The sequence below is a fragment of the Hippopotamus amphibius genome, chromosome 7 (genome assembly GCF_030028045.1).
Source record: "Hippopotamus amphibius kiboko isolate mHipAmp2 chromosome 7, mHipAmp2.hap2, whole genome shotgun sequence".
NCBI lineage: Eukaryota > Metazoa > Chordata > Mammalia > Artiodactyla > Hippopotamidae > Hippopotamus > Hippopotamus amphibius.
Window position 1 is genome coordinate 91,149,950 of NC_080192.1, and position 17,021 is coordinate 91,166,970.

Here is a 17,021-nt window from a genome sequence, read left to right on the forward strand (position 1 = left end):
ATTCAGTGTGTTTTACATTTACAGTGGGTTTTATATTTACAGTTTTGCATCATAACCACTAATTTTACAATATTTTTATCAATTCATAAAGAAACTCTTCTATGCATTAGGAGTCACCCCCTACCCCATCCCTCCTCTGGACCCCGGACACCACTGATCTACTTTCTGTCTCTATGGATTTGCCTATTTTGGATATTTCATATAAATGGGTTTATATAATTTGTGGCCTTTTGTGTCTGGCTTGTTTCGCTTATCATAATGTTTCCAAGGTTTATCCACGCTATAGCGTGTTTCAATCCTTCAGTTCTTTTTTATGGCCAAAAAATACTTGGTTGTAGAGACAGACCACATTTTGTTTGTCCAGTCATCAGCTGATGGACATTTAGGTGTTTCCGTCTTTTTTTACTATTATGAATAATACTTCTATCACTGTGTACAAGTTTTTAGATGGACATGTTTTTAATTTCTCTGGGATATATTTATGAGTGGATCAAGAAACACCTTAAGGATTAGGTTAGTGCAAAATGAGAATAAATTCAAAGATTTTTTTTTAAAGGTCTGTCAGGCCCCTAAGACTAGAGGGACATAAGGAGAGAAAATTAGTTCCTAAATAACAACAGAGAGAAAATCAGAAAAAAAGATAATAAATATTTATCTTTTCCTTTCTGTAATTTAAGTAAATTTTAATATTATGTAATTACTTGAAAACAAATTTAAAAACACTAAAAAAACAATTATAAATCTGTCTTGCTCTTAAGATATACATTTTTAGGTTCTCTTAGAATAGAAAATATTAGTTTAACAAGGAAACTTTTGGTTTATGATTTATGATTTCAATACTGTATCTACTGCTGTATACATATGCAAATTAAATATTCTAAACTATATTTCAAAGATTCTAAGTGATCTAAAGAGTATTACAGAGCCTAAAGTAGTTTAAGAAAGAGATACAGAGATATACTACATAAAATTGGAGAAGAAGGGGTTTCTTCTTGAAATAAAAGGCCAGAATCTTGAATGCAGACAACTTGCTATTTTCACCTGAGGAAAAAAGAACTAATATCATTTGAGAAAATTATGGTTAAAAATCATTTCTATATTCTTAATGTAAGGATAGCACATGGAGAGTTAAAATAATCAGGCAGGACTTCAGTTTGAAAAAGAAATGGTCAAATTCTTTGAGTTTTCCTACTCTTAAACTCAGACATATAGTAAATTACAGATTTGGGATACAAAATAAAATTCCCTGAGACATTTCTCTTCTATAGTCTAGTTGAATCTATTTTCAGTATCCATTTGGTACTAATTTCCCCAAGTTTCAAAGAATAAAAGTAGTAAATGAACTTGCAAGCTCACATCTAGGGTACTAGAAAAAAATAATAGCCATTATAAGATTTCTGTTATTTTTTTTAAAGCCTGGTTCTGCTTGAAGAATTGCTTCAATAGGAATGAAAGAAGCATGCTTTCCCACCAATATGCAATCTGTCTGGTTATACTTACATAGTATTCTATATAAAGACAGAACCTTTGGAAACAAGAAAAAAGACCAATGTTTTGTGCAACCTATGGCTTTTACTTTTTATTATAAACACAAAGAGTACATGAAAAATATCAATTATTTCTTTTTAACTCTGTCTGCTTATTATTTCCAGATGCTTTAAATAGGAGAGAAAAAGCAAAGCAACAAGACAAATTCCATCCACTACACTGAAGGCTGACATTTCAATGTTTCACCTGTAAAGAGTTAACAGTAAAGTCATAACTATAAAAAGGAAAACAATTATCACTTTAAGTGCTTCCTTAGTTCCTGAATTATTCTTCCATAAAGAAATAGTAAATATGAGCCATATATTACGGCAGAGAAGAGTTACTTTTTTCTCTTCATAAACTTTTTTGCTTCTTTCAAAAGCCCTTCCACATCTTCCTCCTCTAGGTCTTCCTTTCCTGGTTCCCAGTCGGAATCTTCATCTGTTGGCTCGTATTCCTCCTCCTCCTCGTCTATAAAGCTGTCATTCAGGTTGTACTCATCGGGCTGCCCAACACTGTCATCTTCGTCGGAAATGCTTCTCACTGAAAAACAGTTTAGTATATAACACATCAATTGCCACTCCATCTGGGACTAGAAACATCTTACTGTAAAATATCCTTTTCTGCCAAGAAGAATTAATTTTACTTAATACACAGATAACTACTACAAATTTCTAGAAAGGGGGCTAAAGCTCTCATTTGTTATAATTCTAACTTTTTTTTTTAACATTTCCTTAATTCTAACTTTTCCTACCATGAGGCTCCCGAGACTAAAATGTCCTCTGAGATTCATCATAACAGTTCCTCAATAATATCATAATCATATTCATGCTACCTTCCACGGTGACAGAATGTATTTTGGTCCCAGTTATTCACTGTCCTTCCCTGTGATGTGATTCTATTCACCCACCCCCACTGACATCAGACTTGGCCAAAGAAAAGTGAGTGGAAGTAGCAGCTCCCATGGAGAAGCTTTAAGGGCCTTTCTGTGGTTCTGCTATTGACATTTCCCCTCTGCTAGGAGAACCGCATGTCCCAAATAGAGGCTGATCCTTCAGCCTGGATTCAAGACAAGAGCACACGCGTGACAGGGCCACTGCCAACATGCAGCTAGCTACATGCAAGTAACATAAAGGAGAAATACACCTATTTATTGTTGTAAGGCACGAAATCTGAGGATTGTTTATCGCTGCAAACCTAGAATAATCTGACTGACACACCAGGGTTGTGATGAAACGAGGAGATATAAGCCTACATACTTTGGAAAATTTAGCTTTTTAGATCTTACAGTTCATGTTTCAATATGACTAGGATTACTATGGTAACAGCCATTAGAATTTACAGATTTCTAAATAATATTATAATAGTAGAATTACACTTCTAGAATTCTGTCTCAAAACTCATTTCTTCCCTCATCCCACTCTGTTTTATTTTCTTTCCACAGTGAGCGACAGAGCTGGTTTAAAACAAGGCAGTGAGAGACTCTAGGATGGTGGGGAGCATTTAGGAAACAGGAAGAGTCTATCTGGGAATCTTCTGAATGGCAAAGGACAATCCCTGTGATAAACAGCAAATGCATGGGTTAAAAATGTTTGTACTTTTGTATATGCTTTAGCTAACTTCTTCCTAAAATGTTCCCATGTAATAGATATAACTTAAATGAAAGTTAAGAAATTTGACGGGGAAAAATTTGATGGGAGAATGATGACAAAGGAAGTAATTTATGTCTTCTTAACTTCCATAGCCCAAACAGTTATATTTTTCTTAATATCATTACTCATTCCAAGAGGATTTGAGGTAGCTTATAATAGTAATAATGAGATCATAAAAATACAAATAAAAGTAGAAACTAAGAACAAAGGAAGCAGAATATAAGTATGTCAACCTCAATTTTTAACATAATTAATATGAACTGAACATTGAATTTCTCCCCAAGTTTCTTGGGAGCCAAGGCTGAAAAGGCCACATAATAATTTGCACAATTCTCATTAGTATAAGAAGCACACCAGTTCCTTAAGGCAAGGCTGGCATCATATTTATTTGTGTATATTTCTTATCTCCTGTAAGCATCTTGAGGACATGTTTTATGTCTAACTAATCTGGACTGCCCATATAACTTTTATGGTAGAATACAATTAAAAAACATTTAGAGGGTGGTTTGCAGATCGGGAAGGGAGTGAGGAGGAAAGCAGAGCAGCATTTCTGTTCTTGTCTATTTTGCTCCTGGAAGCATCTCGTATATATAAGTAAGGACATCTCAATCAAGAGTTTCCTTTCAGATTAACAAACTATCTTAGCAGATTTATAAGAAAAATATATATAAATCTGAAGCAACTTCAGGTTCTCCTACTTTATTGGCTATTGCTTCTCCACCTCCTTTGCTGGATCTTCCTCATCTTCCCAACCTCTAAATTCTGGAGTGCCCAAATTTCAGGTTTGGACCTCTTCTCTAATATACTCCTTAGATGATTCCATCCAGTCATATAACCTAGATTCCCAAATTTATATCTTAAGCTCTGACCACAGCCTAAATTCCAGACTCATTTATCTCACTGCCTGTGTATTATCTTACTTGGTGACTAACAGAAATCTGAAATGCAACATTTCCAGAACACAACTCGATGTACTACCCAAATCTGATCATTCTCTTATCAATCTTGAATATATGACTCCTCCAACTTTCCAACCTTCCAGTTGTCTTGGCAAGAAACCTTGGAGTCACCCTTGAATATCCTCCATAATATTTAATACGTCAAAAGATCCTATTGGCCCTACCATCAAAATATATCCACCAATTCTCACATCTACTCCAATACCCTGGTCCCAACACCACCAACTTCTTCCTGGTCTAATCTAATATCCTCCTAACTGGGTTCCCTACTTCCACTCATCTATTCTCCACAAAGAAGCCAAAAAACCTTCCAATAGCCTTTTATTTCACTCTAAATAAGATCTGAAGTCCTCACTTGAAGCTCTTGTCCTCTAAGACCCTACAAAACCAGCTCACTACTAGCTTTTCTGACCTCATCTGCCATTCTTCACTTACACTTTGTTCCAGTCCCACCCTCTCTTTGCTGCTCCTTGAAGAGTCCAAGCAGGATCATCTCCAGGGTTTTGAAGCACCATTCCATTGCCTGGCGTGCTCTTCCCTCAGAGAATCACCTGGCTTGCTCTCTCCTTCAGCCCTCTGCTCTCATGTCAGATTATCAGAGTCCTTCTTTCACTGTCTTATCTGAAATGGGACCTGCCTCCCACCCCCAAACACACCCTTGCCATTGTGTCCTCTTACACGGCTTCTTCCTCTCAGCATGTATCACTACATGCTGAGAAGAAGACATCGTATACTTGTTAACACGCACACCGTCCGCCTCTGTGAAATTCTACACGAGCAAGGCTTTGTCTCCTGTATCCTCAGCTCCTACGACAGTGCCTAACACGTATAAGGCACTTCATATATTTGTTAAATATACAAATGAACAAATGAACCATTTGCAAATCAACTGCTGAACACCTTTGGTTTACAGAAACTCTTCTTATTATAACCTACACTTTTAATCACTAGGCTGCCTGTCAACACAATGAATCACATTAAAGACTTTTTTTAAATCTTGCTAATTAAAGGAGCTTTAAGCCTCAATGAACCCTGGAAATCTTTAGCAACTTATTGGGTAGACTCATTTGTTGAAGCAATAAGGACACATTCATAAGAAGAACTCCACTTGTTTCAGCAAAAAATTGCTTTTGTCTATAAATCATCATTACATTTGATGTTTATGTAAACATCACATTCATGTTCTTTTAACAGGAGGTTCAGAATCTGAAAAAACCATAGGTAACAGAACTCAGTGTAGCTGGTAGTCAAATTCCATTCCCTCTACATGAATGGGTACTTTGTGCTTTAAGTGAAAAGTACCTGAAAAGCCAAAGTCATGATAAGGGCAAGTCAGTGCCAGACCTCGGCTCTCTGTCCTGTTAATGGTCCCAGGTCCACATTTCAGGATTTTGAATACTGACATCTTTGTGGAATTAATTAAATGGACCCTCTTGTAGCAATTCTGTAGAAGTGACTTTAAATATTCCACAATACAAATGCCATCTAGATGGGAGGGATTTTTTTTTTTTTCCCAAGTGCTAAAGGTATTTTTAGAGAAATAAGTTTCTGCCTTTCAGTGTACTGGCCATATAATGAAACTTCACTTGGAAAATGCTCTGAATCTGCACACCTGTTGATTTGAATTACTTCATGATTTCCTGAATCATGGGAATAATCTCAGGAAGCATGGTTCTGCAATAAATATGACTAGCACCTAACTAGGAATAAAATGTCTGTCTTTACCACAATTAATAAGTTTTTATGCAAAGGGGATTCAGAGAAAGCAAGAAAAAACCCCAGGCATGTATTCTTGGAGCAAGCTGAAGCACGGTATCTGAATATCTGAGTTTAAAGTGATGAAGCTAGTCAAGTTCATAAAAACCTTGCTATACCACTGTTTGCTACACAAAAGCTTCAAAGAAAGCCTCTCAGACAAGGAAGCATGTTCGTTAGATAACCAGACAACTCAGTCATGAGGAGTCACATCCTAGAAGATTCCAAGCCCAGACCCCAATACTGTACACAGAACGCCATGGTCAGTGAAAAGCTTACTGAAGTACAAAAGTAATAACAGGAGAGGGAGTAGTAGCTGTTTAATATTTTTAATCAACAGCAAAAAATAATTTTTGTAGTTTTATTTTTTGTAGCTGTGACTGCCAACAGATTTCCACAGAATTAAACAGCATAATGCCAGTTTTGAAAAAAATAAGAGCCTACATTTAGCATTTTCTTATATTGAGGCTATCTTATTTGAAATATAATTGTTGAGCATGTCTAAGAAATCAAACGTGAGCTTGTTTCTACCAAATCATGGTGAGCATGGAAGGAATAATTTTTCCTCTATCTTCACCTAGTTCACTTTTAAGTTTCTAGTTACTAGTTACTGCTGTTTTTATGTGGTGTTCCATTCTCCTCGGCCAACAAGAAGTCTCTTTAAAAAAACAGCATGGTTTAAGAAAAAGAGACTAGGAGGGTAGAAGTATAAAGATCTGTGTCATGAAGCCCATGACAATGAACAAGGCATTTAATGGAATTTATCTTTTTATCTGTGAATCAAAGGATGTTGACTAAATGACCTCAAAGATCCTTTCCAACTCCAAAGTTCTAATTTTAAGGACAAGGCAGGAATCCTCATTTTCTCTACAAGAATATGAAACGTAGAGACAGGCTGACAGCTTGACTACTTGAAAGCAGCACAAGAGAAATAAGCTGTCACTTTAAAAAAAATGGATGGGTAATACTGTTCCATCATAACAATGAAAAACAACAACCTCTAGAAGAAGAAACAAACTCTTTAACATATTTGAAACAACATGCTATTAATTATCTGGTATTAGGATACGGTAATTTCTGACTTTTCTATTTATTCAGAGGAATTTATAATAACAGCATGACAATTCTGAAATCTATATCTAACATTTCCTGTACAATTTAAAATTTCACCATCAAATTCTTATTCCAAGAACCACATCTGCAGAGCTACTGAAGAATACACTGTGTCACATGCATGCTGCAAGATTTTTACATGGAGAAAAAAATCTTTCCAAACTGCTAATTTTCTCCAAATAGTTTTCTGGTAATAGGAAATAATAAGACAGATGTTTCATAGCAGATTTACAGCTTAACATCAATAATTCTTCAGGTTTTCTTTTCCTTTCTTTTCCAGTAAATATTAGGACTAGTTAGGATACTACTTTTCATTTAAATGAAAAAATACTTTAGCCCAATATCTCTAAAGATGAAAGCTTACTACATACAAGAATAAGCAATTTAAATGCCTTATTTTACTACTAAACACTCATGTTTTAATGAACCAAGCTACTTTGGGTATTCATATTTTAACTCTGGAAAAGCAGTCTGTGCAGGTCTGATTCACTTTATTATACATTAAACTTATTTCTTTTTTTAAACACCATTGCATTAGCCTTTTTCATGTTCCAAAATCTCTCAGGTTTCCCCGCAGTAAGCAGCAGTTTACAGAATCTCATTTAAGTTCCACTAACCTTCCTTAATAGCTTTCTTTCTAGATCTTTTGTTTTCTACTTCTGAAAAGAAAAAAGTCTATATAAGCACATGTGTACATAAGACTGCAGAACTAGAGAAATATGAAAATAGCTATCAGTAGAACATTCTAAACTTTCTGCCACGAACAGCACCGATTACCTAGAATCATTACTATCACATAATAATAAAAGCCAGAAAGAATGATGCCAATAATCAGGTGATAAAATGCTGATGATAATTCCTTTCAAAGGCTGTCAACAAGTAAGGTAGTTAAGGAAGTTAAAAATTTTCCTGGCACTGATTACCCTTGTATTCAATATGTTGTGCTAAAACTTGCAGCACTCTGAAAAAGTGTGGAAAGTTAGTGAAATTTTAAACCAATTAGATATACAAGAAGCTTAATAGATGATAGCAGTCAAACCTACAAAAATCACAATACACTGCATAAATTGTTACATGTGTAGAAGAACTTTACAGACTGAAGTGTTTTAGGAGTGAACGAAATAATAAAGAGTTTCATGTAGTTGTTTTGTATTATAAAATTCTACAGTATTTGGTATATAGTATATGGGTCTATATTAACTTTTGTTTTATTATGTATTTATGATACCCCCCACCTCAAATTTAACATGTTTAACTTGAAAAAAAAAACCAAACCAAAACCCACAAGCTACCTCGTTCTTCCTCCTGGTCACTATCATCGTCCCCAGTCTCCTGATAATTTGTACTTTAATTTTCAGTCATTCCTATTTCCTTTACCTCATCTCATCCCCCACACCACAACCAATCAGTTGGCAAACTGACTCTTCTTTGAAAACCTCCCTTGTATCCAACCCTATCTTTCCACTCTCATGGTAGCCTAGTTCTGGCCCTTTATTCAACTACCTAACTAATCTTCAGAAGGCTTCCCCTACTCTAATTCAGACTGCTCATCATCAGTGGTAAAATACTGGCTCACCATTATTTGTCAATGCACGCACATCTTTGGTCCAGCTTTCAAGAGCTTCTATAATATGATCTCAATACATCCCTTTGTATCATTCACAGTAACTACAGAGACTCCCCCTGTCAATTAAACTGATCCGCCTTCTAACTCCAAACACAACTTACCATTTTCTACCTCAACGTCCATAACTGATCCATTATTCACTTGTCTGGGAAGTCTTATACCCACCCACGCAAAGCTAAGAAACAAAGAAAGATAACTGATATCCTATCACCATAAAAACCAACTTAACTTAAAATTCCCTCATCAAGTCTATCGCAATAAACCCTAGCAAAAAGTGCTCTCTTTCCTCCAAGATTTTAGAGCATCTCACCACAAGCATGTAGAGCCAGAGCTGGTTCTCATGTATCTCTGTAACTTTGCTCACTTGGAAGACATAATAAATGAATAAATAAGTGGGTAAGTAAATGATCGTTACATAAATGAGATTAACATCTTGGGATATGTTAAACTTTAAGAATTTGGGAAATAAGAAAACCAAGTACGTTAGAATTTTAAGTTAGATATCTCTAAATTAAGAAATATAATGAGACCTCAACATTTAATTTAATATTTTAAGTACGCCAGACACCTTAATTTATAATTTATAGGTTTTAGAGTAGGAAGAAGTATTCTGACTATATTGCCATGTAACAACTCTTGAAAGTACATTAAATATATAAGGCTAAACTGTTAACGTTAAAATATCACACTTTAAAAAAAAAAACCTCTTCCCAACAAAATAAAAAGTTACTCTTAAAAAAAGTTAATTGTTCTAAAAATATGCTCTTCATTCAGAAGACACTTCAATGATAACTGAAAGAGATTTTTCAAAGAAAATTCAGATACTTCTAACTATGCCATATGATGCATATTGATGGTTTTTAGGGAAATGGTTCCTAGTTCTATAAAGATATATAAATGTGTCAAATGCTCTTTCATGGGGCAATGCTAAAATTTGTCAATAAAGTAGAGTTTTCATCAAATATTATTACATTATTGTTTGAAAGAAAGTTAATTTAACAACCATAAATGCTATCTATAGCTTTAGATACAGCCTCAGTAAAGAAGGTATAACATATAACCTCCATACCATATTAGCTCAGATAAAGTGATTATATTTGGGTCTAGAGTATTAAAGCACTAAAGTGTGTTTCAATAAGAAATAGAAAATAGAACTCCCTTGTGGTGAAATTAATTATTTTTATCACTTGGTTACAAGTTGGCTCTGTTTATATATATACAAAGGCATGTGGGCAGAGCCTGGAGAGTACATTTTATTCTCTCACTCTGTGGGAAGAAATATTGGATGCTGACTTGGCCTCTGCATTATATAAATGATAAGAAGCCAGAATTTGTTAAAGGGAAAAAATATTAGAGTTCAGAAGCAGAAGAAACAGAAGGTAAAACAGACTGATGTAAACAGGAGTGATGGTCATTCGACAGTTGCTTCTCTGGTGTCTATTCCTCCTTCTCTTTCCCCAAAACTATAGTTTCTATTGGGGATCCCTGTGGTTCTGAAGAAAGGGATTCTACCTTGGTTCCAAGAGTGGAACAAACTAATCAGTGGTCACAGTGATTCATTCAAGAATACAAAAGTGATCTAAGCCAGTTAAAAAAAAAATGTTTCATCATTTTTCCTAGGAATAGCAAGAGTCAAAGTTGTTCTCTCTCCTTAGATGTAAACATGGGTGCTTATCATCCCAGCTGAATAAGGATGTACATAGTTCCTTGGTGGGGAGAGGAGCCAGTCTTAGGATAAAAATCATCCCTTGAAAGATAGGATGATGGAAGGAAATCTGGTTGTTGGTGACATTACTGACATTATTAATGAGCCAAAGCAACAAATCTTATCTAATCTAGCCCTACTTCTGGACTTCTCAGTTATAGAAGTCAATATGATCTCTTTACCATTTAGGCTGGTTTGAGATTTTGTTTTAAGGTACTTGCAAACAAAAGAATCGTAATAGATACAAAGGTAAATATATACTGTTGGACAATGACTGCAGAAAACATCTGCTATATAAAAATTTATCATTTTTTAAATCTAAGAAAATCATTAAAATCAGCAATTCAACAAATTCATAGAAGCAGAGGTTTAAAAAATTCACAATAACTGGAAACTGTATCTAGGTTTAACAGAAGAATCCATTTGAAGGTTTCATTTTGAGTTTCTTGAAGTAAAATTACTTACCTGGAAATGTATCATGTCTATATTCTATCTTGTGCTGGGGATTCTTCCTAAAAAAAATAAAAAAAGAAAAAGAAGAAAGAAAGCAAAAAATATAAGGTCTAGTTTGACAATTACTACAAAGGAATAAGACTATTTAAACTAGAGCACTCACTAACCTACAAATAAAATTAGCAAAAAGCCTCTTATTGCAAAGCATCTGCCTTGTTATTGTCATTGCTGTTAACTACAGTCACCATGCTGTACACAGCATTTGCTTTTTAATTACAACATTTACTGAGTGCCTACTCCATGCCAGGCATAGTTCTAGAATCAAAGAGTGGTGAACCAGAAAAAGTTCTTCCCTCATGACTTACGTTCTACAGAAAAGCAGTATGAGACAAATAAAATACAATATACCACATATTGTGTTTCTATTATAAAATGTCAATGTCACATATCACATATATAAAGGTATGATGTAAATGAGTATTAAAATATATGACAAAATATCAAATTGTGTGTGTTAATGTCTAGAAGGATACTTTTGAGGCTCTTCTAGAATCCAAGGACAAAAGCCTGTAAGTCATGTCTCTCCAAAGAACACCAATCAACTATTATGAGAAAACAAGAAAGTCAGTTTACGTCGAGAAATTTATAACATATCCCAAAGTCAAACAGAAATTAGTTTGAATATCTACTTTTGATTATATATTTTTTCTTTTTTTAAGAACTTTTGTTGAGATATAATTGATATAGAATAAACTGCATATATTTAAAGTGTATGATTTAATATTTCCTTATTAGTAATGTATATATGGCAATTCCAATCTCCCAATTCATCCCACCCCAACCCCCCCTTGATTATATATATTGATGTTCCCTTCTATTATTTTATTAAACAAATGTTTGGGAACACTGTACATATAACACATTCTCCAGATAATGTAAAACTGTCCAGGCAGCAAAACCCTAAAGCAGTAACTGGTGGCTCATGATCCACCTGGTGGGCAGCTTTCTCTTAGGGGACTGACAAAGCAGAGCCGGGGAGCACTGACAAGGGACATGCGCTGGGGTGGACAGTTCATATGAAGCTGCTGTGAGGATCCATGAGTAATACACAGTAAGTCCTCAGTTTACAGGCGCAGTAGGCAGTAGGTGATTACTGTCAGCCACTGATGCATTCATCACTGGGGCACTTATTACATGCCAAGCTCTGTGTCAGGTGTCAGAGACATTTCTTATTGCTGATCTCTCTCTTCTTTAGGGGTAACTTTTCCTACAATATGAGCATTAAACACGGGACGAGACTGCAACCACACAATTAACTGGGGTCATAACAGTTTTGAAAAGTGGAAAAAAGATTCACCAAAACATTGTGTGTTTGGGCTAATTAACCCAACTGACCTTTTGATGGAAAAGAAACTTCAAAGTTGAAAGAAATAAAATGGACAACTTAAACGTGACAAAGGGAGCTGCAACTAAACAAAGCTGCCATGATGCTCTGTGGGAAGAGCTTTCCTTACTGAACATGCTGGCACAGGTCATTAACTTGTTTAATTCAGTCTTTATTAAAGTACAACTAATGTCAGACATCAGGGAAGGCAGAACAGAAAAATGAGGGACATTAATACCAAAGGTATTTTTCATCAATAATCTGGAAAAAATTGCTAATCCTTTGAGGTTGTTTTTGGTAACCTTTTAAAAATCTTGTGTGTGTGGGGCGCGGTAAAATACACCAGTAACTTTTTATTTTGAAAAATGTCAAACAACCAAGATTAGTGCACAGAAATTTCATAATCTTCATCGAGATTCTTCAAGTGTTAACATTCTACACAGATGCCTCATTATTATTATTACCATCTATAGTCATTTGAGATTTAAAGGCTTTTTCTCCTTCCTTTTAATACATGTTTGCTTCAAGTACCAAGCTGTCCTATCTTTTCCTGCTTTGCCCTGAACAGAGCAGGATTATTGAAAAGTTCAGCATGGTCTTAACTGTTTGCTACTGGAGCTTCCTTCAAAAGCTGCTTTAGAAACTCTCAAGTAACTAAATGTCAGACTTCAAAACAAGTACAGAAATGAAACCAAGGGAGTTAATGGAGACAAGTACAGTTTGTGTACCAAATACCAATTAAAAGACTGCTGACATCAGCTGTCAGGCTAGCAAGATTGAAAGGAAGCGTAACTTTTTTAAAAGGCCAGATGAAGACACAATATCAAAAACCACGGTGGGGATGGAGGTAACGGTTCAGCCTTGAAGTTGCAGAAGGTGGTTCCCCAGCATCTTGGAACACACCCATGGTTGTACTCACGTACGCCACTTCCATAATCTAACCTCTCGTACTACCTAGGAAAAGGCGAGCCATTTCAGAATAAATGAATAGGGAAAAAGGTTTACACTGGTATAGTCCAAAAAGGAAAAGCAGAAATATGTGTTATGAAACTCTGTGCTCAGAAAAGGAAAAGATTTTCAGCTCCATGTGCAGATTTTCATCTGCCTTAGAGGGGAAAAAGCTGTTTCTTTGAGGTTCTGCTAATAGTTTCCCATCCTCCTAGGTGAACTTGCTATTTTCATTAAAAGGCAGGTGTAAGACTGCAATGTAGACCAGAATAAATTAGCTGAGTTGGTGCTTTTCCACATTTAACTGAGAGACCAAACTTCCAATTTAAAAAAGAAATATTAATTAATATCAATAAAGATTCTGCTAGTTATTTCATTGAAAATGAAGAAAAAATATCCTCTGGGACAGGCTCATAAGTTTCCTGTTTTGGGGTATTTTCAAATGTACTTTATTCGTTCTTGATAATATAACTCACAGAATAGAAAGACTTTAATAAGAAAATGAGCCAAAGCAGAAACAAAAATGTATCATCACAGGCAAAAGCACATACTCAAAATAAAAACAAATATTAGACATGTTTTGTTTCCACAGCAATTTAAATGTAAGAAAATTAAGTATTCTGAATGTTAAATTATCCTCTCCTTCAAGGTCCCTCAGAATCTGTCTCTACCTTTATTTGCAGCTCAATCCTTCATTTCTACTTTGGGAAAATAGTTTTTGATTTTCTGCCATTGATAGGCACTTGCTCACAGCCTTTTTGCCAAGAATATTCTTCTTACTCTACACTGCTTGTCTAAGCATCTTCCTCAGAAAAACAACTCCGATAATTACTGAGAACTATCTCTAGAAGCTACCGTCCATGTTTACCATTTGGTACTTACCACATAATTTCTTATACTGTCATCTAAATTTTCAACACAAACGTGTATGTGTGTGTGCGTGTGTGTGCGTGTGTATTATCTCATCATCTGTCAAATGAGCTGCTGCAGGTCACGGGTTTTTCTTCCATTTTAAAATATTTTTTATAGCATGTACAAGAGTATCTTTTACAAGGTGGCATTCAACTATATTTTTCATAAATTATCTACCTACTACAATATAAGTAACTCTTTTCCTTCAAAAAGAGGGTTTTTTTTATATAAATTTATTTATTTATTTTATTTATTTATTGGCTGCATTGGGTCTTCGTTGCTGCACACGGGCTTTCTCTAGTTGCTGCGAGTGGGGGCTACTCTTCATTGTGGTGTGTGGGCTCCTCATTGTAGAGGCTTCTCGTGTTGTGGAGCACAGGCTCTAGGCGCGTGGGCTTCAATAGTTGCAGCACACGGGCTCAACAGTTGTGGCTCACGGGCTCTAGAGCACAGGCTCAACAGCTGTGGCACATGGGCTTAGTTGCTCCGTGGCACGTGGAATCCTCCCGGAGCAGGGCTCGAACCCATCTCCCTTGCATTGGCAGGCGGATTCCCAACAACTGCGCCACCTAGGAAGTCCAAGGGTTTTTTTTTTAATTGAGCTTCTACATGAGTTTTCGTAATGATGAAATATTTTCAATTTTCCTATTTAAGAGGAAAAAAAGACACTTGTTTTTGCTACCTTTATTATTCTTAAGAAGATGACTGTTGAAAAGAACTTGCAAGAATCATTTGCAATACAAACCAAAGTTTAAAATTCTCACTGGCTGGTACAAGAAACAGTTTCTAATAACTTCTAGACTGATGAGTTTTCTTATGTTAATATCAATTTTTTTTAACAGTAAATTGTAATCCATGGATCCTGATGTTTTTAGAAGTCTATCCTTTGAAAGGCAGTTTTTCTGTTGCATATAAGCCAAAGAATGCCTATTCTCATTAGGCTGAAAAGAATGTCAATGTGCTGAAATTGCTCTGCACTCACACCTATAAAGTCAATAATCAAAGTACCCACGGAACCTTTTTGCACAAACCTAGGACTAAAATACGTTAGAATTTCCTGCCATTAACAATTCATATTACTTCCCCAGGAAACAATGAAAATCTGACAATCATATTAAGCAGACTCCACTGCAATCAGGTTCCTGAGATACTGACTGCTCAGCATCATAGGACACTTAGCTCTAATCAATCACTCTGGTCAACAGGAACAGAGTGCCCTTCACAAACAGTTGAGAGACAGATGCCACTGTGACTTGGACCTACTCTCATCTGATTTGTTAAACTTTAGATCACCAGCATTATGTTGTGGAAGGGGCTCAGGTTTCGAGATCAGAAGAACTGAGTCTGAATTCAAACTACAGTATTTACTGGTTATGTGATTCAGGGCAAGTCCTGTGACCAAGTCTCCACTTCCTCATCTGTAAAGCAGGGAAAACACTGCCTACCTCACACAGGGTTGTTTGAAGCATTAAATGAAGTGATGTGCATAAACATTTGTAGGCCATTAAGCATTTAACAGGTGTGAACTATTTTTATAGAAACAGAAATCAATTTTACTTTAAGCTAGCCAACAATATCTAAAAGTTTCACGTGTCGGTAAAAGTAATTGCCAACTAGTATGAAAGGGCTGAATTCTTCCTTCAATAATACATACAATTATTATTGTTGAATATTTCCCCAATCGCACTTCACATATTTATAGAAAATTTTGTGACATTTGCCCATGCATATCCTATTTTAAAAAATCGGTTATTAATAATAAAGCAGAAAGTCTCTTCATATAACCTTGGGTTAAGGCTAACTGGCAATGCTGTACAGCTCTTTGGGAACATATGAACATCTGAAATAACTTTCAAGGACAATGCAAAATTCCACCCAGGACTTTTTCCTAATAATGAATGGAAATATTTAGAGTTCATTCATAAAAGATTTACATCAAGCTTTTCCACAAACAGCACTTTCTGTAACTCTGCAGGCCTCAAAATCCTGTTTTTTGACTTTTTCTTTAATCTTTGAGTTCTGAACACAGACATATATACCCATAACTATACCAGGTTTTTATGAGCTGTTATATAGGCTATTGGATGATTTTGAGTAAGAAATAAACATGATATGACTTATTTTTAGAGAACTGCTCTGGTTGCTGTGTGGAAAACGAACTATTAAAGGGCAAGAGAAAAAACAAGGATATCAGTTAAGAAAATACTGAGGTATGCACAAGGTCAGAGACGATGGTGGTTATGACTAAGATGACTGAAAAGCAGAGGAAGTAAGAAGTGGTCAGGTTCTTAATGTATTTTAAAGGCTGAAAGGGCAAGAATTGCTGATGGATTGTATGAGTGATGTGAAGAAAAGAGAAGAATCAAGGGAGCAATCTTGGTTTGGTGCCTAAACACTATGTGAATGGTAAAGTCATTTACAAAGGTGGAGAACACCTGAGAAAGAGTTTTTCATGACAAAAATCAGGAGTTGTTTCAGATACGGTAAGTTTGACCTATCTTACAACTAAGTGGAGACATTTAAACATATGAGTCTGAAGCCATTACACTGAATTAGGTCACCTAGGCAGTAAGAACAGAACAGAGAAGGGAAAGGATCAGAGAACTGAGCCCTGGGGCTCGGCGGCAATAATTACAGGTGGGAAAAAGGAGGCTAAGGAAGAGTAGCCATGAATGTAACTGATCTGACTTTATGGATATGACTATATTTCTCTCTGTTCTAGACTTCCTCACTATTGAATGGAGCCCCCAGAGCACAAATGATCCAACCTTCTTGTTTCCATGAGGAACTGAAGCCCAGGAAAATCAAATGACAATCAAAGTTTTGCCACAGAATTGGCATAACCATAACTAGAACCTAAGTCTGCTCATTTAAAAACCCATTATCTCTCCATCATAAAGAGCCACCTAAAGATTAACTAGGCAGTGACAAGAACAGAATAACAATTTTTATTTTTGTTTACTTCCAAAAACTTAATAGCTTAATA

The 17,021-nt window shown here is 35.6% G+C and overlaps 1 protein-coding gene across 2 annotated transcripts in view; it reads right to left on the minus strand.

Annotated features, from left to right (window-relative positions):
• Positions 1-666: 666 nt before the first annotated feature.
• APLF (aprataxin and PNKP like factor) overlaps positions 667-17,021 on the minus strand; it is an 89,633-nt gene continuing 73,278 nt past the window's right edge. The window contains exons 9-11 of one of the 2 annotated variants that reach the window (XM_057742687.1): positions 10,804-10,850; positions 1,872-2,070; positions 667-1,041 (exon numbers count right to left, since the gene is read on the minus strand). In XM_057742687.1, the coding sequence (XP_057598670.1) occupies positions 1,038-1,041; positions 1,872-2,070; positions 10,804-10,850 (250 nt within the window). In that variant the 3' untranslated portion in view covers positions 667-1,037. Of the gene's footprint in view, positions 1,042-1,871; positions 2,071-10,803; positions 10,851-14,280; positions 14,605-17,021 lie in introns of those variants that run through there. The other variant, XM_057742688.1, reaches the window with a different exon arrangement.